Source organism: Crassostrea angulata, chromosome 7 (assembly GCF_025612915.1).
Source record: "Crassostrea angulata isolate pt1a10 chromosome 7, ASM2561291v2, whole genome shotgun sequence".
NCBI lineage: Eukaryota > Metazoa > Mollusca > Bivalvia > Ostreida > Ostreidae > Magallana > Magallana angulata.
This window is the reverse complement of record NC_069117.1, coordinates 38,333,070-38,358,716: the sequence shown is the minus strand read 5'-3', so window position 1 is coordinate 38,358,716 and position 25,647 is coordinate 38,333,070. Positions and strand designations below refer to the sequence as shown.

At 36.5% G+C, this 25,647-nt stretch overlaps 3 protein-coding genes across 7 annotated transcripts in view; 2 read left to right on the top strand and 1 right to left on the bottom strand.

Annotated features, from left to right (window-relative positions):
* The first annotated feature begins 1,029 nt into the window (after positions 1 to 1,029).
* LOC128155991 (serine-rich adhesin for platelets-like) lies at positions 1,030 to 4,285 on the top strand. Its single transcript, XM_052817933.1, has 5 exons — positions 1,030 to 1,192; positions 1,929 to 2,492; positions 2,778 to 3,134; positions 3,438 to 3,525; positions 3,617 to 4,285. Exons 1-5 carry the CDS (start codon positions 1,129 to 1,131, stop codon positions 3,723 to 3,725), a joined length of 1,182 nt encoding a protein of 393 aa, XP_052673893.1. The 5' UTR covers positions 1,030 to 1,128; the 3' UTR covers positions 3,726 to 4,285.
* Positions 4,286 to 4,658: 373 nt separating this feature from the next.
* On the top strand, positions 4,659 to 8,875 carry LOC128155624 (collagen alpha-1(XIV) chain-like). The gene is made up of 6 exons (XM_052817435.1): positions 4,659 to 4,740; positions 6,264 to 6,818; positions 7,019 to 7,297; positions 7,498 to 7,536; positions 7,641 to 7,731; positions 7,964 to 8,875. The coding sequence occupies exons 1-6, from the start codon at positions 4,674 to 4,676 to the stop codon at positions 8,061 to 8,063; spliced, it is 1,131 nt and encodes a 376-aa protein (XP_052673395.1). The 5' UTR covers positions 4,659 to 4,673; the 3' UTR covers positions 8,064 to 8,875.
* Positions 8,876 to 9,233: 358 nt separating this feature from the next.
* Positions 9,234 to 25,647, bottom strand: part of LOC128192684 (uncharacterized) — a 49,578-nt gene continuing 33,164 nt past the window's right edge. For 4 of the 5 annotated variants that reach the window (XM_052865574.1, XM_052865576.1, XM_052865575.1 and 1 more), the window contains 10 exons: positions 22,124 to 22,260; positions 18,088 to 18,178; positions 17,877 to 17,966; positions 17,012 to 17,179; positions 16,587 to 16,706; positions 16,201 to 16,317; positions 12,411 to 15,314; positions 11,330 to 12,274; positions 11,116 to 11,230; positions 9,234 to 10,851 (listed from right to left, as the gene is read on the bottom strand). In XM_052865574.1, coding sequence (XP_052721534.1) covers positions 10,187 to 10,851; positions 11,116 to 11,230; positions 11,330 to 12,274; positions 12,411 to 15,314; positions 16,201 to 16,317; positions 16,587 to 16,706; positions 17,012 to 17,179; positions 17,877 to 17,966; positions 18,088 to 18,178; positions 22,124 to 22,260 — 5,352 coding nt within the window. In that variant the 3' untranslated portion in view covers positions 9,234 to 10,186. Of the gene's footprint in view, positions 10,852 to 11,115; positions 11,231 to 11,329; positions 12,275 to 12,410; positions 15,315 to 15,554; positions 15,666 to 16,200; positions 16,318 to 16,586; positions 16,707 to 17,011; positions 17,180 to 17,876; positions 17,967 to 18,087; positions 18,179 to 22,123; positions 22,261 to 25,647 lie in introns of all 5 variants that reach the window. The other variant, XM_052865572.1, reaches the window with a different exon arrangement.

Here is a 25,647-nt window from a genome sequence, read left to right as displayed (position 1 = left end):
GTTACTGTTCTAGAAAATGGACAATCTTTGGTACTGTAAGTGTATAGAAAAAGAGCTTTTACTTTTATTGCACACATTTCGAACTTTATATTTCGATCTCGGAGAAAAACACAAAAGAGAACTGAAATTTAAATTCCAAATCTCTTAAAAGGTTAAATGGTTATTCTTTATGCTATGTCAGAGACGTCGCTAACTAAACTTGTTTCATTTTCACACATTTCTTTTAAATCCCTTTTATTTTTCTGTCCGTACAAACAAGACAACAAAACAAATCCATTATGCATTAAACAAATTGAAATTTCCTAGCGCCAATCCAAGTTACTGCCCAAATTTTATTTCGACTGTCTGTTGAAAAAGTTAAAACTCTTTTACTTTGTTAAACTATAACAATGTGTTTTGGATTTGTTGTCTTTTCTCTCTATCCAATTCTAGTCTTTTCTGCATATACAGGTAAGATTTCATAATTTACAACTAAAATAAATACAAAACTGTTTAATGATATTAAATTTCAGAGAACCGCATTTTTCTTTATAATTTTCATTTTACTAATATCATGAATAATAGCCCTTTCTTACATTACGGAAGTATAATGGCTAGTTTTTACCCATGCAGTCATAAAAAAAAATATACGAACTTCGGTCCACTTTCTGTTCATTTCTCATTTAACAAAAGTAAAACTGTCTATTCCGCATTACATTAAAATGGATTTCTTATTTATATATCAAAATCATGATATCTTCACAAAGCATCAAACATGAATGTCATTAAGACCCGGGTGATATTTACACGCATACACGTCTGCGAAACACAATTTCATTATTTCGATAATGCCCGCGAATAGAGACCCGCTTTCCTCAATGATTTTTCTTTGAATTGCTCCTGTTGACATTTTCAGAAATGTATTCAAAAGATACAATAGACAAAGTTAAAACCAAATATGTAGTGGGGAATTTCAAGTTGGCACTGTCTGCAATAACTTCAAATAAAAATTTAAACTCAATAACTTTGCCTAATCATCAGGAAGGGTGTGGTTAAAGAATCATCGACATGTGATATTAATTAATTAATTGATTATACATTATGTCATACATATAAACGTGGACCATTAGTTTTTTCTGTACCCCTGGGATGTATCCGTGGAGGCTTATATTGATTCTTTTGGGAATATCACCTGTTCTATGTGTATACAAAGGTATAGTAGTTCAAAAAGTGTGTACTTCCTTGAAAATAATTTTTTTTCGTTTTTTACTTCTTAAATTTTTTTAAATAAATCAAATTACGAATAATATTCAAATTAAACAATGTACATTTATAAATTATGAATTTATAAAAGGAAGGTCCCTGTAATTTAGATTGAATATCTTGGACTTTACTTATATTCGATACAAATGGAAACAAGATTACTCAAAGTGAAACTTACCAGAGCCGTTAGAAACATTTCATTTAATATATAAACCCCATTTCATTTTTTTTTATATGATAGTTTCATATTTCTTAGTTATTAGTTACATAGATTATGTGTATCTTTAAAAACTATTTTAAAATATTAACAAAAACGTGTTTTATTTTCATAAATAATTATTAAAAGCAACATTATTAATATAAAACTAAATTTTGTGTGAACATTGTAATTTCCCGATACAATCATATATTCATGTAGTTTAGGAATTTTTTTTACACCATTGGAAAAAAAATCTTCAAATTTGAGGAACAAGGTAATTTTAAAATGACTTAGCAATAAAATAGGTATACGTACATGTATTTGAAAGCAATGAAAGAATTTCAGTGATTCGTATATAAGCACGAAACACAAAAACATTTTACTTCCTTTTAAAAAAGAAAATGGAGTTACGCTATTTGTATTGTGTATGTAGGGAGGGTCATGTTAGATCTTATTTTTATTTATTATAACAATTACATTTTTTCAGATGTTGTCTTCATGGTCGACAAATCCACATCCCTAAACAGCACAGAATTTGACAAGTCTCTCCAGTTTGTTCATGACGTCATACAATTGTTAGATATAGGACTATCGGACACCCTAGCCTCTCTGGTGACGGTTTCTACCCCACCCACCGAAATATTCGACTTGAAGGATCACACTGACAAGTCGGATTATTTACAAGCCATCAATGACCTTATGGGAAAGGGAACGTCAGGCGACGGCAACATTAAACGCGGTCTTAACTTTGTGTGGGAAAACTCCTTTAAAACCAGTCCCATCAATCGGACCAACCCGGAACCGGAAAGAGTGGTCATATTGCTGTCAAGCACTGTCACAACAGACAATGCGGCTGGCACTGTTGCTGTCGCGGACAAGATTCGAACCGACTACAATGCCAGCATTTTCACCCTTGGTGTCGGACCTGAGGTCTATGCACAAAACACAGAACTGAGAGGCGTTGCTAATGACCCGGATGCCAATTTCACGCACTTTGTGGATACCTTTGATGATCTTTGGTGTGTTGTTCCAATCATCGTAGCTAAAATAGGTTATGTTATTATTATTTTCATAGGTTAAATATAGTATTATTTTAATAGGTTATGTTATTTATTTTAACTTAATCAATTATCTGCAGTGCAATTATATGTTCTTTGTAAAATTATTATGCAGAATTTACACCTTAAACTCTTCGTACACATGAAAAGGTTCTATATCATAAAATATGCTAAATTAAATACTTTGGCTACGTTTAATTTGATAAGACATTTATTCGTACCATTCAACAAAATGTACTATTTCTGATAACGTTATAAATTCTTTTTCTTTTATTTAGACCCCTCTACATCACTAATTCCGTACACAAACTGTACACTGAAACCACTGCCCCCGTTCCCATCAGCCACGACAGAACCACTATCTACCACAACATCTCAAACGTCAACAACATCCAATGAAATAACAAGTTCAACCTCTATAACAACAACAGCTACAACAGGAGTTACAGCTTCTACAACGTCCCAGGCCAGCACAGCAACCCCATCAACACTGTCGTTGTCTACGTCATCACTCAGCAGAACATCGTCATCCACAGCATCTTCATCAGCGACCACGCAACACGCTTCAACAACGCCTACTATTCTGGGACCTGCGGAGTCGGCCGCCTCCACTTCGGAGTCTTCCGGTGGTTCTGGTACTTTTTAAAAACTTTAATAAGTGTTTCTATGGTTCGGTTTCATATAAAATGACTGCATTTTGGCATTAAAACTATTTTGATCTTACATGTATATAAAAATCTATGTGGAATATTTTGATTAATTCTAATACATTTAATTGAAAATGAACCTTTAAGGATAAAATTCACAGAACAAATACGATTTAGTTATTTGCTGGAATCCTCCTCACAGCCTTCGTTTATATAATTAAACCGGTATACTGTCTTAACTTCTCCATAGAAGCATTTACATATCTAAAGAGGTATACTTACTTTTAACAGGTACCGCAACCATCGCCGGTGCAGTGGTTGCCATTTTAGCTGCTGCTGTTGCAGGCGCGATTCTTCTGATATTATTTATCAGAAAAAGGTAATTCATTATGCAACCTTTTTTAGTATGTTTAAATCTATGCAATTTCTTTCAATCTTCTGATGTTTAACTGCCTGCGTTTGCGTTTTAGACGTTCCTCTCCCGGTAGAGAAGAAGGGTCCATCTTGGCCATTGTTCGACAGTATAAATCTGCGCCGATTGGTCCCTCAAAGGCAACCTTCTCGTATCACAGATTCTAGATCAGCCACCGTTGAACGTGAATAACGTAAATAACGTTCAGAGATACGGCCTATCTTTGTTGGAAATGGAACTTTTGTCCCTCATGCTGTGTTATATCATAGCAGGGATAACATTTTCGTTAAAAGTATTAGTACATGTGTGTATAAATCTATGATTAAAATATCATAAATGAAAATGAAACAGGGGACCAGGCGACTGTATGAGGGTTCGATGTTCGATATATGGATGCGCAGCATGATTTGGTTAGATTACAAGCAAATGGCGCTTATTCAATGCCGTGTGAGATTTACAAGTACCTGTAACTGGAACACTAAATTTTCTTTATAATACAAGAAACAGTGTACTTTGTATTTTTTACAAAAATATCCTAAATATCCCGAATATCCTAGCACTACATTGACGAATGACGTATGTACGGATGTTACGTATGAAGACGAGTAAATGAGTTCATCAGTCCATAGACATTAACAGAATTCCAATGATTATGTTGTGATTATGTTTTTGTTTAAATTTTCAGCTCAAATCAAACGTTTTTCGTAATACTGTGCGCTGTTGTATACTGAATAAATTTTTGTTATTTTTTTCATTTTTTTTTTATTTCTAGTTGAAAAAAGTTGTTTTTTAAAGCTTAAAGTTGTTCCCATTTGAAGAGACATACAAGGGCTAACAGACAACGCCTCTGTAATCGGTTTATACTTTATAACTATGCAAGGAACGGTCTCAGTTCTTTAAATGTCCCAATAGGTCAGTTTATTTTGACGCTTTGTGAAATTGACCATTGTGCTTTCAATAGATGGAGTATATATATATATATATATATATATATATATATATATATATATATATATATATATATATATATATATTCATTACTTTGACACGGTGGTTCAATCGGAATTTCCTTTAGTATCGGAAGTGTAACATGATTTCCTCCATTAACGAGTGAAATGAAGTTTGAGGGGACAGTTTTCGTGGGTTGTTTTGTTCTAATCTGTGTCTCGGCAGTATATAAAGGTAAGTCTACACTCAGAATTCCAAATTTATCCAAGTCTTAAAATATTGTTCATGTCCTTCTTATTTTTCTTTATTTTATTGTTAATGTATAAAATCAATTAACTCTAGAATACTTATGAGAGGCTTGAAGAGGATTAACGTAAAATGTCCATGTCATAAATTCATTTAGTATTTAATTTCAAAGTTTATATAGAATATAAATTGGCTATTTTTCTTTTGATTTTTTTTATTAAAAGTTATACATATATATATGTAAGTTGTATCATCAATTAAATGCTCCCCTACCGATAATTGTAAAATAGATATTTCCAATAGGAAATACGGTATGAAAAAAAAAACACACGAGAAAAGATTCTTTTAACAACGCAAAGTTGTTAATCACGGACTGAAATTGTCAAGATTTTTTGCGCTTTGGAATAACTTTTTTTTCGGGGGGGGGGGGGGGGGCGATTTTTGTTTTGAATTTTTATAACAAGTTTTGAAATGTGCAATCAATGTGTTTATATCTTGCTGTAACCAAGAATTGGTTGAAACGAAATCGCTACAGATTTTGTTAAACGATCACTTAATTTATTTTGTTATCCATCAACTATTAGTATATGACTTGCGTCCTTTTTCAATTCATGTGAGGGTCCCACCAAAGCCAACATAATTCAAGTTTGATAAGAGCTGCATTAACGTCATAGGCTTTACATTATGCCAGTGCATGTTTCAGGGATATCAATTCGGATATAAAGTGTTATACATCGTGCACAATGAAAGGATCGTTTATAATCTGTGCATACAAAAATTAATCGATTTTGGGTACTGAGCATTTGCTCGAAGCGATGCACACATTTTTTTTTTACCATTTTTTTTAAATTAATGAACAAAAAAGAACACATAAGGATAATTATTTCTACATCTCAATTCAAAATACGACATTGGTCCAGTATTTCTTCATCCATGTTTCACTTAATATCTTTTTTGTTCACTTCTACACGAGTTTTAAAAATGAACAATTAAACAAGTCGACTACATGTATATTTAAAGGGTGTGAGAATAAAATCGCTACAGACTTTAAAAAAAATGTCTAAGTAAAATAAACGGAAGATCAAAAGAAATAATTGACCGTTCATTCAGTTTTAAAACCTACACAAAACAATCAATGCTTAGAATGAAATCATAGAATATGGTCATGTGTTGATTACTTATTTGAATTAACGTCTTCGCTTGGTCACGAAGTTTGAATACGTTTTTTCAGTGCCAAAAGGCCGACTTGTAAAAATAATGATCAACCGTGACTAACAATGTACATAAAGCTATTCATAAGACCATATATAAGTTAAAAAGGCATGACTCGTGCGGATTTACATTTCCTATGAAAATAATTTAATGTGGGCAAACAAAGAAGGCATGACTCGTGAAGATTGATATTCCCTTGAATAACACGTAGGAAACTCAAAGACACTCTTAAATAAAGGTTACACTAAACAAAAAATAGACAAAAATTTATCGATTCTTAAATATTTTTTTTATTTCAGATGTAGTGTATGTTATGGACCGCTCCGGAAGTGTTAAGGAGGCTGACTTTGACGAGTCTGTGGACTTTGTGTACAACGTCACCGAGTACCTCGCGATCGGGACGTCAGAGATGCAGGTCAGCATCGTCATCTTCTCAAGCTCCCACTCCGAGGAATTCGATCTTAATGACTTCACGAGCAAAGCCGACCTGCTGAACGCCATTAAAAATCTACGGGGCACAAGAACCACAGGCAAGACGTACACATATGACGCAATTGACTACGTCAAAGACAACTCTTTTACGTCTGCAAAAGGTGGAAGAAGCGGAGCGAATCGGACGGTGGTCATTCTCACGGATGGGCTTTCAAATAACTTTACACGAACGGTTACTGCAGCAGACGAACTTCGCGCTGGATTGGGAGCGGAAGTATTCGCGATTGGAATCGGCTCAACGGTCTCCAAATCAAATGACGAACTGAAAGGAATCGCCAGTGATCCCGACTCTTACTATGTTCACTATATTGATACATTTGTGTATCTCTGCAATCTGATTCCAGCATTAGTTCCAAAGCTTGGTACTACAAATATGTATCTTTTATATTTGCATACATGTAGATACAATATGTAATTAAAAAAAACATTGACATTTAAAGTTAAAAAGGATTAAGTGAATAAACCATATAGTTGTTGCAAAACCAACCAAATAGTTGTATCTAATGATGTTTTGAAATATTGCTGTCAAGATTAAGTAAGTTCTATGCTCTTTGAATTCCAGACAGCACAGTGACCCCTTCTTTACTAGCCGACTGTCCCACCCCACCTTCTTCCACGCAAGAAAGTACAACAGCAGCAGCAACAACAACAGGAAGTACAAGTGGCAACACAGACCTGGCAACAGCAACAACGACAGTGACAACTTCAGAGACAACATCAAAGAGCACAGAAACCAGTACATCCAGCATCACAACAGACAGCGCGACAACTGTTATACAGACAACTAGAGTCGGCACAACACTTGCAGCAATAGGAACAACACAAATTATACAAAAAACAGGTACTTCAATATCTATAAAAACAACCTTTTATAATGAGTGGTATAGATTGATAACATTCTTTACAAACATTTTTGTTGTTGTCAAGTATCTATTAATAATTATAGAAGACCCTTTTCTGATATCAAATTGTACTTCTGGCCAACCCCCAAGATAAATGAAAGTTGGGTATACAAGTATATGATTTTCATTTTTCTTTAAGGCGATCAGTCACCCTCGTCTCAACCGAGTGGATCTTCAAGTAAGTTGTTGTTAAGTACATCATAAAATGACAAGTTGATCTGATGTTTGCACATATTTTGGTGGCCATTTCTGACTAGAGACTTTGCCCGTGTCTCGTTCCAGGTAACACGGCAGCCATTGCGGCAGGGGCTGCCTTGGGAGCGCTAGCGGCAGCTGCTACTCTCATTGTGTCCGCCAGTCTTCTTCGCCGATGGTAAGTCACCAGGAAAAATCATTTTTTTTTTCATTTCAAAAATGATTACTCGGTAATGTAATCATATTTGATAAGTTGATTTCCGCCACTCACCCACTCTCAACGCTAACTTTGTGTTATCCATTGCAGTTGCCACCTTCATTGAAACGTACCATAGCATAACCATTAACTTTTAATCAGCATAGCCTTAACCTATAGTTTATAACCGTGATAACTTTTCTTTGCATTGCAGGCACTTATCAACCAAAGAGGATCCGATGGTGTTGGCAGCTGTTAACCAGTACCAGCAAGCACCCATAGGACCGTCCAAAGCTTCGTTTAGTTTTGCCTGATTTTAGGATGAATTTCAAAGATGTTAAGAGTGCAATACGTGGTCGGCTGGTGCTTCGCAATTACGCAATTTTAAAAATTTCAATCCAAGGATTTCATATGAAGTGCTAATTCACTTGGAATGTAGAATGTCGAGATATAGACTGTATATATGTTTTAACAGTTTTAACGGTGCATTTGCATTACTTTTTTCGGGTTCACAATCCCTGATTTATTTCGAGTCGTCAGATTGAATTTGTGTGCATTTCCCATGAACTTCAAAAAGCTCAAAATATTAAATCTAAAAGTTATAACAGGTAATTCCATTCAAGACTAAAATTAACTCAATCATAATATCAATCTACTGAACTAAAATCTGATTTTGAGAGAAATGAAACCGGACACTTTGGTCTATAGACAGTAAACTTTATACGAGTACATGTACTGATATCGTGATGATCCAAGTACTGGTACATGTGCCTTTTATTGTTTATACATGTATTTCCCAGTGTCTTTGCCAGTGATAACACCAAGAATCGATTGTGTAATGTATGGTTCAATACATTTCATCAATGACTATTTTAAAATATTTAATCGTACTATAATTGCTGAAATTACATAGAAATAAGTTTTGAAATTTATCACCTTATAATACTAAAAGAACGATTCCTTAATTAATGAAAATCCTCCAGATTTGTGGCCTTGACAGTATTTTTTTTATATTTGTGTAGAGCTTGTTATCCGTTATTCGTGTATAAATGTACGTGTACGTTTTATAAATACTGTTATTGGACTTCTTTGCTTTGTTTTGATTTCAATAAAGGATATACATGTATGATTATATTTGCATGTCCGAGATTTTTACGATTTCACGAGTGGACAGAGAAAACATTGTAAAACACTTCCAATTTAACTGCAACATTCCTGTAAATGAATGATAAAGTTACTTACAGATCATTGGGGCATTCTGTTATGTGCAGATTCAGCATTTTTCCCAAACAGAAAGGGGGGAGGGGTCCATCTTTTCTTGATAAATTTAATGTTTGAATTTTAAAACAGATTGAATCTCCTGGGAAACCCTCAGTTCTAGGTCCACGCATGTCTTTCATATAATCAATGCATGTAAAAGATTGCAAAACACACATGTACAGACTGCGTGGCTAACCCCCCACCCCCAAAAAACAATAAAATCATTTGATGTGTTTTGACTATTTTTATTCAATTGGAGATATAATCCATGAGAAAATACTTAAATCTGGCCTCAAAATCTGTGTAACCTTATCCAATCTGTTTATCAACAACGTATTTTTCCTCTGATACAAAACAAAATGATAGCATTTGAATATGGTGAATACAATATCAAACTGAAACAGAATATCGTGAACATAATCAAAAATGAAGGGTGGCTTTGATTACAATTAACCTTTTCAAAATACACAGATGAATTGAAAGCTTTTAAAATGTTTCTTTTTTTCTCACAATGACAAAATTAAACAAGATTTTTGTAATATTAATTATTGCAATTTATTTTCCCATGTAAAAAAAAAAAATACATACTATAGACATTTTCTCTTATGCCGACTGGTTTTTATTTTTAATGGTTATTGATACAGATTATCTTTTTTAAGGGGGTGTATTTTTCATGTAATTAACCATCCTTTTGTTCTCTACAGATAAATGGGTAGCACCAGTATAAATATATTTTAATAAATAAAAATGATTTCTAAAAATCAATAAATTAAAGAGATGTAGCCTCATCATATTATTTTGCATTATTTTTTGTTATAATATTAAAACGGTATGAGACAGCTAAGTCAATGAAATAAAGATCTAAGTCCAATATTCATGAAATATCGATATCATAAATGTACAATAATTACACATTCAATGCAGATGTGAAAATTTTGATAATAATAAAACACTCACATATAACATACACACTGTAATATAATCACTATCAATTCACTTATAAAAAGTACAAACAGGACTATAAAAAAGATAGCAATTTCATTTTCAAAAAATGGCTTGCATAATAAAAATGGGCGATCCATCAACAATGCAATGGGCCCCAAAAATTCCTCAAAAAATGACACGTGATATAGATAAATGATATATATACAGGCGTGTACAGAAGAATATCAAACACTCATTTTGCAGTTGCTTTTGGAATTTTCGATTCTACTTTGGGCTTTGTAGATTTGTTTTTCGTTGGAATTAACTTCCTAGGCAATTTGGACAGGATTTTCTTGTCTTCTTTGTTTTTGATAGCACTTTTTTCATTGGTCGAATTTGAGTTAGCACTCTCCAATCCCTGAGCCTGTTTCTTGTTGTCCTCAGTTCCCTGAGACTGTTTTCGGAACATGCGGAACCTGCCGAGCTGAGACGTCGCCTTGGGCTGGGATTTTGATTTGTTCGGTGTTGTCTTGCTGGTAGAGTTATCTTTCTTTGAAGATCCCTCTTCTGATTTCTGACTGGCCGTTTTCGAAGCTCCAGACGATACTGCTTTTCCAGTACCATTTTCTTTAACAGGTATCAATTTCTGCTTTAGCGAAGATTCTGTTGACTTGTTCAGTTTAAGATCTCTGGCATTACTGGCACTGGTACCATCCTTGCCTGGTTCGCTGTCCTTGGTGACCTTTACCTTGACATGTATTCTGTTCTGGAGGTCGTCGGGAGAGGAGGGTTCCTCGTCCAAGAAATCAAAGGCTGCTACAGCTTCCTTCTCTCTTTCTCCGAAATGCGAAAAATACTGAGAAAGATCGACAGCTGGTCTGCTGACAGGGGTACATCTCACTGCTCCATGACCTTTTTCTGCGGACAAGTAGAAAAATAGACATTTGAAGAAAACTGTATTTCTCAACCATGCTTTTTGCTTTATACTATATTTATTTACATCTTCAACAGCCAAGGGTGTTGTTTTATTTCTGCTCTGTACACACGAAAAAAGATAAGGAGTAGACTGTCACCCTTTTTTGATAGCGAAGATGCAATTATTTATTGCCACAGCAGTAAAGTTGAAGCTATTACATATGTACATTTATGAATATGTTTTTGTCAGTTATTGATAAGATTTACCTCCCCTCCCAATCAGTCTGGAACACATGACATGGTCCACTCCGATATTGTCGTCTAAACTCTCCATGCTCTCCCCGCTCAGATGAACCATGGCATCAAGGCTTGAAGATCCAAGCTAAAAAAAAATCATTATAAGGTTATACAAGTTTTCAAAATATTAATTATTCAATTAACAGTATTTGAAAATTAGGAATTCTGTTTCTAAATCTAGTACCTTTTGCTTTCTAGTTTCTAATTTTCGAGGAGGTTTCTCCACCAACTTCTTTGGAATTTTCTCCTCTGGAATCCTGGCCTCCCCATTTCCTGTATTGGAAGCTGGATTGAGGTCATCTTCCATGATGGATTCACATAGAGATTTGAAATCATATTTCCCGTTGGCGTTGGAGGACTGCAGATTCCCATAGTACTCAAACTCATCATTACAAGATGTGTCGTCCATGTACTCATTCACCCAGTCGGCGCAGGCTCCTGTCTCCGAGAAAGGAGATCCACCCATTATGATTTCTCCTCCACAAGGGGTCAAGTAGAATTCATCCTCCACCCACTGATACCCATCGTTGTCTCGGAAATTCTCCGCTGTTGAGGGGAAGAGCTGAATTTGTTCCTCGTTGGACTCTGTGTCTGAGTCGTGACTATTCAGACTTGTCAGACTTTTATGTAAGGCATTGACGGTTTTTGAAAGACTTGCAAGCTGGCGTGAAATCTCATCAAATTCCTGAGTGTTCCTGGCACTGATGCAGCCCTGGCAGTTTTTCTTGTCGTTGGTCTCCTTGCATGTGTGCTGAGGAGCTTGTTCTGCCTTAAACTGCTCATTGTCCCCATCATTACTCCCGCTAAACAAGCTTCCCTTGGAACCCACCATACAAAGGCTGTAGTAGTCGCTGCGAAATTTGGAATCGACTTCCTGACAGGAGCTGTCACTTGAAGGGGTTCCCTGCCGAACTAACCTCTGCTCCATTATCAGACTCTCTGAGTACTGGGCAGCAGACAGCTTCTGAAGTGAGTCACTTCCCATGGTCGGAAGCTGGGAGAGGTCGGTGTAGGGAGACATCTGACTCAACAGCTGCTGGTACCTCTGCTCCTTCTTCTGTTTGTTGGCCAAGATCTGGGTGTAGCTGAGGCTCTGGAGGTCATCTTCTGACTCACTCTCAATAGACAGCTACAAATGAAGAAAGTACATTGTATTTGTTACTGTATAACAACTATACATATGAATATAGTCATATACCCCCCAAAAAAGTGATTTTGCAAGTGAAAAAAAAAATATTCATGATATGAAAAAATATTCAACCTACCTGATGATAAATATGGGCCTTAATAATTTCTTGAACTTGTCCTATGACCTTGACCTCATCAATTATCACCCTGTGACCTTGTCTGCTCAAAGGTGGAGTGGCTTTAAGGACACACTTCACCTTCTTTGTCTTCTTCAGATCACTGAGAGAAGTTGAGCGTTCCAAAGAGAGGTTGCCTCCCTTGGCACTGTTCAGAATTTGTTCCAATTCATTGTCAGACGTAGATCCCCCACATTTGTGTAAATCTGAATCTGAGAGCGCTCTTGAAAGGCCTTGAAAAGAAGACCAAACGGTTTTATGCTTCCTCACTTTGAACATGTGTAAATGATCAAGATGTTTCACAAGAGGCTGGTGATATTTGGAGATACAGTCTAATCGATTCACACTCGAGGCTGTCGACATTTCACACTCATCTTTCTCTTCAGGAATATCAGACAAGAAATTCTCTTCACTCAGATGAAGAGGTTGAAAACTTGGGGGTGTTTCAGGTATGACTGGCTTGAGTATTGGTTTGGCAGATGGGAGAAAAGGTTCAAACTTTGTCTCCGAAACAAAGGTCTTTGCTACTTGTGTAGTCTTGATCTCCACAATAGGATCCTGGGTTTTCTTTAGTTCTGATTGAGTATTTTGAAATAATGCACTGTCATCCCCTAAGGAGTGCCTTTTCAGGATGGCCTCGGGGTGGGAACACTTAGAACTGAGAGTACTGTCCACAGACGGAGACTTCCGGAGGGGAAAGCGGGAAATTTTAGTCTCCGTGGATTTCTGACACTCGGCTTCAAACATCAGCTTCATGGCCCTCACTCGGCCCAGGGACCCATAGGCTGGGGACTGGGGAGAGGGGCTGTCCGAAAGGTGAGGGGAAGAAACACTGGAGGAAGTCACTTCATCACTTCCACTGGCATGCCCTATCATGGAGTCCCCCTCACTTCCTGTGCTGGATTTACTGCTCTTGGCTGGGGTCGTTGGACACGAGTCCTTACCAGCCAACTTATTCCGGTCTATTGAGTCTGCGTTTACTTGCACATTGTCGTTGTATTTATCCTGCAGCTCTGGTTGAATATCGCTCGACATTGTGGAATATCCATCGTCTTTGCTCCCAGATCTTTCTACCCTGTCACTCTTATTGCTCTCAAAACTAGAGTCCGACGTTGCCACATATTTCGGATTGAGTTTAGAAATTTCTTGAGTACTTATAATATGATGCTGTTGTAAAGACACTGCAGAATTAGTGTAGTTCATTTTAAATTCATGCGGTTTGGGCAGGGCTATGTTTTCCTTTGACAATGTTGGAACCAATGCCGGTTTATTTTGTCTGAATCCTGGAGACTGAATCCCCATCCTAATTCCAGGGGATTTCTTATTGCTAGCACTGGGCTTCTTGGGCACAGGAGGGGGAGGTCCTTTTCGGGGGAGAGAGTTCAAGTTCAGACTCTCGTTACTCTCTGACCCATGACAGGAACTGGTCCCCTCTGATTTCTGCAACGTTTCTAAGGACACTGAATTGGTGTTTGGCAGTTTTGGCACTTCGGTGGCTACAGGGGTGAGTTCTTGAGATGATTTCAATGACTGTTTATCGGAGACGGATGAGGAATGATATGAGGAACGATTTGATGAGGAACTACTTTTTCGTTTCGGCTTGTGATGGGGTCTGATTTTACGCTCCATTTTCGGAGACCACGTCTCATCACTGTCCGTACTACTGAGACTAGATGAGCTATACCCATGGTACATGAATTGTTTTTCTTTGGGTGTGAGAACAAGAGAATTTGGCCTTTGACTTTGATGTTTGCGTTTGCTTGGATGTTGCATAGATTTTCTACGATTCGTGAGTGGACTTTTGCTTGGAACACAGTTCAGGGTATCTTTCACAATATCAGGCTTGCTTCCCAAACTAGAGGATTTCTCTTTCCTCATTTGAATCTCCTTAGATGAGAAACTTTTCGAGTCCCCATGTGAATTTTTGTTCGCAAACGTAGGCGAATCAAAGAATGCGAATGTTTCTGCGGTGAATTCCTCGTCCAGGAGAGTATCGGTATCCTCCTCTTCCAGTAGTTCGTTCAGGGACACCGTGGAAGTAGTACTGAAATCAGCCGACACTGGACGGTTAAAGTCACTGTCTTCATCACTGTACTCATAAAAGTACTGGGCTTTGGGGAGCAAGGAGACACTGGGTGGGTTCCCAAGATTCTCCTTGATGGCATCCATTCTCTTGTCAGAGCTTGACCTATCAAGCTGCGAAGAATACACTGAATGCATTGTGGAAGTATTTGACTTTATTGCAGAGGAAAAGTTTGTCCTTTTTGAATATGCCACATCAGCAGACGATGATTTCTGACCGACTTCTGAATCCTTCACTGATCTGTCCTGTTTGTTCAATGGCTTTATGATTGCCTTTGAAGCTTGAGGTAGAGATGGTTGTGATTTTGAAGTGTGTTTGATTGGAATACTTGTTCTGTTTTGGACTGATTTTCCTGAGGAGACACTTGATTGTACTTTTACTGACCTTGTGGACAACGTCTGCTTGTTCACCCTGTTAATGTTATCCGGCTGTGACACGCTCTTCTTCGAATTCACATCCAGATGATCCGCTGAAGTTGACATCACGCGAGAGCTATTCACATCCGAGATACTCTTGGATTGCACAGTTTGAGAAATTCGGGATTTGGGCAACGCACTTGTCGAGTTGGTTCTGCTGGGTTTGACCGGGCCTTGTAGAGATGACACGGAGGAACTCCTCTTTGTTTGGACACGCTCCGCCATACTGATGTGTTTGACCTTCGGACTAGAGGGAGTGGCCGGGAATTCCGTTTCTATTTTGGTGTGAGGTGCGGCATCCTCACCCTGGGTAGATGGCACGTAGCTTGAGGTAGATACAGATCTTGGTCGTTGTTCTTCCGTTGGCTGTAAAAAGTGATAAAATATTGTTATTATTTAATGACCCGCACAATAGTTGTGTATGGCAGATATGTCTGAAAAATTTAAAAGTATGAAGCACAAATTTTTGGTTTTCAACAATAAATGCTTTGGGACATGTAAATCCATGACACCTTTTTGCTCATAATTCGAAATGTATTTGACTGTTTTCTATTTGCTAGAATAGAATATACATGAATATAACGTATCAGATTGTCAAATACATACAAAGTCAGATGAGAAGCCGTGAAGAGACTCAGTGCTGTCAGGAATGAAGTGCTGAAGACATTTCTGTGCCACCGTATTTTGTAAAATATATTGTGACATAGGCGACAGGTGCTGAAAATACATAGTAAATGCAAGTGTCATTTAAGTGCAAGTGTGCTTTAATAATCTAAAAGGTTTAACACACCAAAAAAAAATTTCCCTAGAAAAAATTTCATTCAAAACTCTCTAAATTGCCATTGCATCTTAAAATTCTGTTTAAAAAATACTAGCTAGATAGCTTGCTATCAAAGTATGAATGGAAAAAAGGTGTGGTTGAATGTTTTAAGATATCTGAAAGATAACATGCGTAGATACATGTACTACAGAAACACGTATCTAAACTTCTAAATCCAAAAAATAATTTACACAACCAGTTTGTATTACATATTTCTTTTTCTCTCATTGTTTTTTACCTTCAAATATTTATTTGATATTCTAGATTAGATTTCCCTCTGATAGACATCAACCAGAATATTTTATACTTGGTAAAGCATATCCTGATAAAGGCTCGTACGCAACACTCAATACAGCAAGAAACAAATCTCTTGTGTGGTATATGAAAATTAAATGATGCATATTGGTGGGGGTAACCTTCATTAAAGCTTACCATAGTCTGTGAACAGAGGGAGATGGCCGAGGAGAATTGAGCAGGAAGACTGGTGACACTGTTGGAACAACTCTGGGGGTCACAGAGTGTGGACGATGACATGCTCTGACTGGACGACTGAAATTCCAAAAAAAAAAATCTTATTGTCTTGCAAAGGTCTGCTAGTGAATGGTGAATTAATTAATTTATTAGATTAGTTTGATTTTTTTTTTATTGTTAAAAATGCAGGTTTTGGGGGCGTAGTTTATTTGGTTGAATATCTCAAATGCGGGTTTGGGAGGGCAACATATCCACTCCTTGTTATTGAGTTATTTAAAAAACAATGGACTATCATCATCAAGGATATGGGTGGGATGTATCATGTTCCCCGTGTTTTAGAAGTATACCTGAATGAGGGCCTGGGAGGAGAACTGACTCTTCTGCTGAAACATGTGGCTCAGCTCCATGTTCTGATGTTCAAGGTCGTTCACCTTTTTCTGAAGTTTTACACATTCTTCTCTCAAGGTCTGTCAACAAAACATACCAAAAACAAATTAGTTGTCTAATTAACTAGATGATTCATTGCATTAGAAATTTAGAATTGCATGGTCTTTTAAAACTTCTAAAAAAACTCAAATAACCCTACAAAATCAACAGTTAATCTTTCCCGTAAAATTCTCAAGATTTACGATCTTTTATCTTATCTATTTCCTATTTAATGCAGTCTGCATGTGCAGTCGCCTTCTCAATGAAAAGATCTAGGATTTAAGAAGTATTTCCTGTTTCCTCTAACTTAACGATAAGTTATTATGACTCTTGGAGCACCCCATACCTTCTGAGCTAGCAAGGCTTGGACCACTTGGTTGGCAATTTCGTCCAGACATTTCTCATACTGCTGTCTCTGCTGTTCGTTCTCCAGAACCAACGAGGAATTCTCAGCTTCCAGCATTTTTAGCCTCTCCAACAGAAGTTTGGATCGCTCATCTGTTTTCCCATCCATCTGCGATTAATTTTTTATTTTCAAAAAAGAATCAGCTAAAAATAATCCCTATATTTTTGCCATCAATCACAGTTGAGGTATGTCCCACAAAAATGATTATTTTTCAACAAAGAAAGCTCTAAAGTAACACATTTCCTCTCTAATCAATCCGAAAAATCAGCGCATTATTTTAAAAATGTAGCTGAATTCGCCTCTAGGTTTTTTTTTCACTAGTCTCAGTATTCAAGTAGGTCTATCTAATATGTAATCTACACTTTAAATGAGGGTTTAGCAACATTTATATATGCACGCATGCAATACCTGAACTGCAAAATTAAGCGCTTGCAGAAAATTTCACGTTTCCCCCAAGTCAAATTTTAATCAAACACTTGATGGCAGGGAGCCTTGCCAAAAGTGCTTTATATTGAAAATGATTACGTTTGATATTTCTGCTTTCACACTGACATTTTGGCAGAAAATGGCAAATAAATCTGAGGGACATTATAGATCAAATCTTTTGATTTTTCTTGAGAGAAAGCAACCATTTGAACAGCTTTGAAGGCATAAATCTTCAAAAACCACAAGATCAGAAGTAATTGCACAGCCATGACTCTTTGGGCCAGAGTGCTAGCTAGAATGTGGTTTAATAATACAGAAAGGTCTTGAGATCAAGTTTACATAAACAAATAAAACCTCAAGCAGGTGTAAAATGTCTTACCTGTGTCTCGAATCTCTTGACATCATTTAGAAGCATCATATTCTCTCTCTCCAAATTGCTGATGTAACTTCTGTATTTCTGGAGGTTGCTCTGTTGAAATAAATCAAGAGATTACCCAAGATAAGATTACAGTTCCTTCTGTATATATATCTCTCTCACAGATATCAGTTGGATCACACCTGTGGACTAAGCCCACATGACAGATATATACCTCATACGTGATGGAGAGACTCGACTTCTCTTGCTTTAGCTGCTCGATCTTTGTCTTATACTGCATCATACTTTTTACCATCTCCTCCATTCTTGAAAAAAAGAAGAGAGAGAAAGAAAAGTCAAAAGTCTGCTGTGATAAAGAATATATATCTGAATTAGTGGCAGGGCTCGTCAGGAAATGCCCCATACAGAGAACACTCGTCTACTCCTCTCTCCCGATCTCGATCTCAGTACCAGAGACATCTGCTCCCATCGTATCTCGATCATCTCGAGAAAACCCTTATTGAACAAAGACCCATCTTTATATAAATTCCTTGCATTGCTGAAAATCTCATACCCTTCCATGTCACCAGTGTAGTGATAGGAAGTCTTGCAGAATAAACAATGGTATAGTTTGTGAACAGATAAACAAACACATAAATATGTAAAGGCAGTAAAAACGTTGCAAACCTGTCTGATAGCAGCGAAATACTCCCACAAAACGAATAAATCAAAAGTTGGGTGCAGATATATATCAGGTAGCCATTAAACTGTTTACACAAGTCCAAGATGATGAATACATGCTGTATTTTAAATTTTCAAAGCGATTAGAATTCTTAGTTCCAGTCGAGAGACCAGACAATATCAAATCCTTCCAGTGGTCAAGCACTCAAAACCCACACTCATATGTAATGAAAACAAGATTAAATCTATCCGGTCCCCAAAATTAATATATGCCAAACTTTGAAGTACCATCTGGAATGCCAGGACAAACTAGTAGAGAGAGCACACCTGTCAAATTATAATCCGCGATAATGTCTGTGTTATTAAAAAGTCTCAAAAGATTTTTTTAATAAGTTTCCCCAAATGTGTTGACACAAGGGTTTCATGTAAATTAGATATATACCTTTTAAATTAAGAGAGTAAAATCCCCCAATCCTCATACAATACAGCTAGGTTCCATTCACAAAAACTGTGTTTTTTTGATAGGACACTCCTAATACACTATTGAATCTATACCTTCGTTAGATTGTTACAAGCACACAAAATGTCACATAGTGGTGGATCAAGTAAATTAACACGTGTCACCAAGACCTATATTTACTGACAGACTTCTATAGCTAGCACAATGAGGTGAGGTGTTATTCAAAATGTGTCCTTCTGAATGTCAATCAATCACCCCCACACGCACATATATCCCACTGACACACTTTGACATTGAAAAGACTCTTTTCAACGATTAACACAACACAGTAAAAAGAAAGCCTTAAAATTGGAATCGGGAGTTCCCTCGATCTTCCTCTCACATTTTTATCTCAACTTTTCCATGCGGTTTATATATACGCAATGTTACGAAAGCTTTTTCGGGTCTGGAAGCATTTATTGGGTCCTCCCTTCACTGGTTGGCTGTGTACAGCGTGAAGTCGTGATATAAATACACTTTTCTTTTAACAGAATTTATTGATAAAACGTTTTATGTATTTGCCTCTTGAACCTGGGATAAATCTTCTATTGAGAGACCCCGATTGATTCCAGTATACCTTACAAACACTAGCTCCGCTATCAGACTGGAGATAATGTCGGAGATCCTTCCGAGATGCACAACCCAAAGTGACTCATATAATTCACCGACTGTCTTACTGTGCAGTATATACACCTCTGTTTACTTCTAATTCATGCTTTTTCAATTACACTTCCAACTGCTTTAATTAAATCTAAACATGCAGAAGAAATTGTCTGATTTAAACCTTCTGTGTCCCACGGCATTCACAATCTCTTATAGCTTAGCTCAATATCAATTCATGATGAATTTCAGACTGATTTACTTTACCTTGGTGGACTAGAGTTCCGCGACATCTCATCTGTATTAACATCTGGATTAATATCCATATTTACATCTGGATTAATATCCATATTAACATCTAGATTAATATCCATATTAACATCTGGATTAACATCCGTATCAACATCCATCTCGGTCGGATTATATATAAATTGTGTCACACAGTTTTTCCACTGTTTACAAAGGTGTAATACATATCCATTGGGCTGAAGGTTTATAAGCACAGCTAGGTTTTTTATAAAGGTGAAAACTAAATAACCCAATAGCAATTCAAGAAAATTTTTTAGAAAAAAGGAGGACAAAGAGATTGTGAGCCTTGAAACACGATATCCGTAAATATCCACTTGCCATTGTTGACAATTTGCAAGAATATTCCACTTCAGGCACCTCGATGTTTCCTACCATAACACATTACTTCAAACAAAACGGAATGTAATGTATTTGCTTTGTTCTTTCATTTATACACAGATACCTCTGAGAATTAATGGAGTGGATTTGTTTACATCAGAAAATATCAAACCAACAATAGCTTCGGTAGCCATAACATAACATTCAATAAGAAAAATGCATGATCGAGATCTCCACTAACAAAGCACACAAGAAATGTACAAAGTATATCCTACAGACAGTGGGACTATGGAAGTCAAGTAAAGAACAAAGCAATTGGCACCTATTCCAGAATGAAACATTTCAAGTGTATTTAGTTCCCTTGACTATCTACTGCCCTGCGGATAAAATCTATAGATAAAGTGCATCAGATGCCGCCCAAAGATTGCGACAGAGACAATGCATGTGTATAAGTTCTGGAGATTATGCAAACTGTAAATGTAGTGTTCCAAATTACATAACAAAAAACCTCAGCACTTCGGCTTTTGGGAGGAATAAACAAAAAAAAAACCGAATTCCGCTCTGGCCTTGCTGATAGCAGTAGTTTACAAGAGGAAGGTCATCTTGTTCCAAAGGGAACACCTATATCTTAAGTAGTCATAAGATACACAAATATTATCATCATCGAACAGTTCCGATTGCAATTCAACCCAGCTGCCATGGAAAAAAAAGAAAGAAGTCTCACTGACCAAGTCATGCAGCTATAAATAAGTTGAATCTGCCTCATAAAACAAACACTACATCATCTAAAGAGTATTTTGTGTATATACTCCATGCCGACTGATCATCACTGGAGACTTGATAATGGCCACTAAAACTTCCCAGGGAAAAATGCAAGTCCGCCTCCTTGGAGCCAGAGAATCTTGACACAAGCCATTTCTCCGCCAGAAACACAAGAAGGGTAAGGAATTCTATAGCACTACAGAGGAGATGTGGTCATTCATTCAGCTTTCTCAAATCCATCAAATCTTATTCATCCAAGAGCCTTAATATATCTTTACAATTAGATTTGGCTTTCAAGGACAGAGTAATAAAATTGCTGATTTTTCTGTCATTCTATATCACACACTGTTGGCCAATCTGCTGACATTCCAAATAATACACTTAATTTGGGATAATCTGTTTTGCGTGCAGATAACCAGCTCTTCCCCCCAATGACTATGTAATTTTTATTTATTACAATCAGTTAAGGGGCAATAGTGCACAGAGATCTACGCTGACAATTTTCTCCAGCAAATGCTTTTGTGGCAACAGAATCACAACAGCAGAAAAAACCCCATTAATTCTCTATATGTCTTTCAGAGTTCCAGATTTTGAAAGATGATATGTAAATTTTTCACGGTTTTCACCTGTATGCACTTAGTTAATGTGTTTTATATAAGGTAACAACTGTTAATTCGACTTCTGAAAGAATCAATGGAAATGACTACGAATCCCACAATCAGGCCGAGATCTCCAAGTCAAACAACATTACAATTCAATGTATTCCACTTTGGGAATGTTACTGGCTTGGCACCAACTACTGTTATACAGTGATGACTCTATAATGCAGTTAGAAATCCCTTGTAGTTACTGCTATGCATCTTGAAGGGGCTGATGTTGAGTTTTATTCACTTGAACTTGCTAAACTGCACAGTTTTACCGTAGTACTGTGAATGCACCCAGATCAGTCTGAATCACGGTAGACCATGCAACACATTTTCTTTAGTTCAGACTTTCTGATGTCCTCCATAAAATAGTTATGCATTGAAATCTCCCATGCCCTTAACAATTAACCCCTGTCTGAGAGTTAAGCCTCTGAACTTGTGTTTCTGAGTATACTCACTTTTTAAACTCGCCCTGCAGGGACTGGAGCCGAGCCTGACAGTTTTCGCTCTCGGAGGTCATGTCTTTCAGCCTTTTTTCCGCTTCATGCCTTAACATTCTCTCCTGCTCCACCTCCTTCAAAAAGGGAGCTTCCTTCTAAAAAAAAAACAGAAAAAAAATATTTTCAAACCTTTTGGAACCATAAAATGAAAGCCTTCATCCATACACCCTCCCCCGCTTATCCCCCCATAAATATACAAGATAACCATAAAAAAGATTCGAACTAATGATCATGCAGATGATCTGATGTAAAGATTGATCAACTCTACGGATGTCATCTGAGTTGTGACTCAGTGTAAATTTTTATTCCAGAGAGCTCAAAATATTGCAATTATTTCAGTAATGCTGCATGGTTTGTAAGTTATGTTTTATTAATGCATCAGGATGCAACAAGCCAGAAAACTGATAGGATCAGTGTTTTGCAGAACATCAGAACACGATCAACTTGTATTTGGTAGGAGCTCTTCACTGCGCCGATTTCTTTTTTTTGGGGGGGGGGGGGGGCCTAATTGTGTGCGGCAGATGCTCTTACAAACAACGATAAACTTGGACTGACAGACAAGTGTAGCAGCCCCAGCTGATGATCTTGACTCAGGGATTCAATAATCCTCATGCATCTCGCTATTGTAGTATGCTGTGGCTTGTTTGATGGGTATCGACTTGGTTATGAAATAATGTTTACTTTTATACAATATACATTGATTTTTTTGTCCCTTGTGATCAGTTGGAAAGTTGACCCGTGATTAGAGAGCAGAGATGGGATTACAGTTAATTAACAATTTGTGTACGCCACAAAATTAAATCAAGAGCTCCCAATATTCCCATATACTTGTGCTGGTAAAAGAATTAATTAGCAATAAAAAAGCAGTTACGTTGAAAATGATTCAAACTGAGGAATATTAAGTTTACATAACTACATTGGGACCGTTCTGAGCATTTGCCCAGAATTCCTAAAACCAAAGAATGTAATTCTTAAGGTCAGCATTTATTGAGCTTATACATGTTGCCAATCTTTAATAACAAACAAAGCAATTAATTTGCAAACAATGGTACAATAGATTTTTCCCACAATTAATCCTGTAAAAACACAACCAATTAAAAAAAAAAAAACCCAAACCCAACAAACAAAATACCAAAAGAATCCCAAGACCATTGACTTTATTAACCCCCATAAAATGACAATAACCAGTCGTTTGCTGTGAATGTTTCGAAGATTAAGAATCTGTTTACCTCTTCTTTAGCCAGATGATGTACATTTTTGTAAGATGAGCATAAAATTTAACACAAACATCCCTGGATGAAGTTGTGGGATCATTAACAAACTTGGCCCATTTACACTCCAGCGGCAGCAGCCAAATTGATGATTGATCTGTGGGTACCACACACACGGTGTAAGGACATTGTCTCAACACAACCCTTGCGCTGGAATCTCAGAAATCCTCACACTCCGATCATCAACAAGTCACAAAAGTAGCCCTGTGATCGAATGTTTATTTTTTTCTTGCCAAAATCTAGAATTCTTCATCCATCATGTTAAGCAGGTTTTCCTATATTGTTCAGCAAAACGAAACTTTTAACTCCAATAAGTATTACAAGGATCCATCTTTGACCAGGAAAACAGCATCTTAATCGGTGGCTTTTTTCTTACAGTTATTAAGAAGTGCAATTTGCTTTTGATGACTGAAAGAGAATATGGTGCTAAATGTTTCCTTTAGTGTTGACCACACACAGATATTGCTTTCATATAACCAATCTCTTGTCATTATTCCAAAACCATTCAGAGAAGAAAAAAAATGTCTTTTGCAAAATGAAGACCTTTGAACTGCCTTCTAATTGGTGACAGTGAGGGAAATGATCCTAATTGCCTCCAAATGTTTGTATAAACATCTCGGTTTGAGTTTCCTTGTTTGCCTTTAGCGCCTTGTGGCGAAATTTTTTTTACTAGAAATCAAACAAAGGCAGAATGTGCTTTATCTTTGATAAAATAAATAGCAGTGAAAAGCGATTCCGACCCATTCAGCTGCCATAGGAAGCTATATAGTATGTCCAATTTATCTGATAACCTCGAAAAATCTGAAGTTCTCTTGATGTAATGGAATACAAATAGACAGGGACACGAGACAAATATTTTCCCCCGATCTCAGTGAACTATTGGAAAGAATCAAGCTTGCGCAGATAAGGTACTCAAGGAGGCCAAACGAAAAGGGCTTGAAGGAAATGCAGTTGTTTGAACTAATACTGACAAATTGCAATGTTAGATCTTTGTTTGAGATAAAATGAATGCATAAAGTGGAGCATACCACAAAACTGTTTAACTATAGTCTGATAATTTCTTGTTTGATACCTGCAATTATAAGCAACAAGCCATCTGCATAATCTCAACAATGCATCTTCTGTTCAGTAATTTCAAAAAACAAGCAAATTCATTTCCTCTGGGAAAACTTTTCCTGTGCAGTTGTTTCTACAACAATATGCATGTACTTGTACCTGCATATACCACAGTGACCAAATTTTCCCCAGACAAAGACATTCATAACATTTGACAGATATTGGTCATTAGCATGTTATCGTTCCATATTTAAAGTTCATTCAAAGTGTATTTATGCTATTATCTTGCATACAACACAGGGTTTGAACAATACAAGTGGTCATTTACAGACTAAATATTGGCAGAAAAAAGACCTGAAGATACATTCCTCCCTCAGTTCATTTCCGAAAAAATCCAATTTTTGACACGGTCAACTTGCTGAATACAAAAATTTGATGTATTTTTAATGTCAAATTATCGACATTTCCCTCTGATCATTTAGCTCTCCGTATTTATGACATTGTGAATCTCTGATGAATAAATTATAGGTGATAAATTACAAGAAATCTAATATCAAACACTAACTAAAAGGCCCGAAGCTTATAAGCGGCTTTATACTGATTTCTAAACTGTGCCTGTTGATCAAATAATTCGATCTGCTCCAGGTTAATTAAGGTCAAAAGTTTATCTTCATCTTCTGATTCCATTGAAAGTTTATTGTTTCTAATCATGATTCTGAATAATTTATTCATAAGATATGAAAAAACTTTGAAGATAAAAATCCTAAAACAATGAAAAATAATTTTAAAGGAAAAAGTTGTGATAAAATTATATCTATACGTGAGCAAACTAAATAATGTTATGCAAGCATCAAATCAATGACAGCTGTTAAAAAATCGAACCTTAATGAACATAAATAAGATATTCTGCCTGAGAGAGGTTCGTATAGCCCTTTATTAGAATTCAACAACTTTTGTGTTTCATTCCAATCAATTATCCCCAAAATGACAACCTCCATTTCAAATCTAATCTCCTGGCTAATCCCACTTAAATACTAGTACATGTATTTATCTGTCATACAGAAAATATGCTTTCATCAAGTTCATTACTCACAATGAAATTTCAAAAATATATACATATTCTAACATTTTCTTGATCCGGGATATGCCATGATA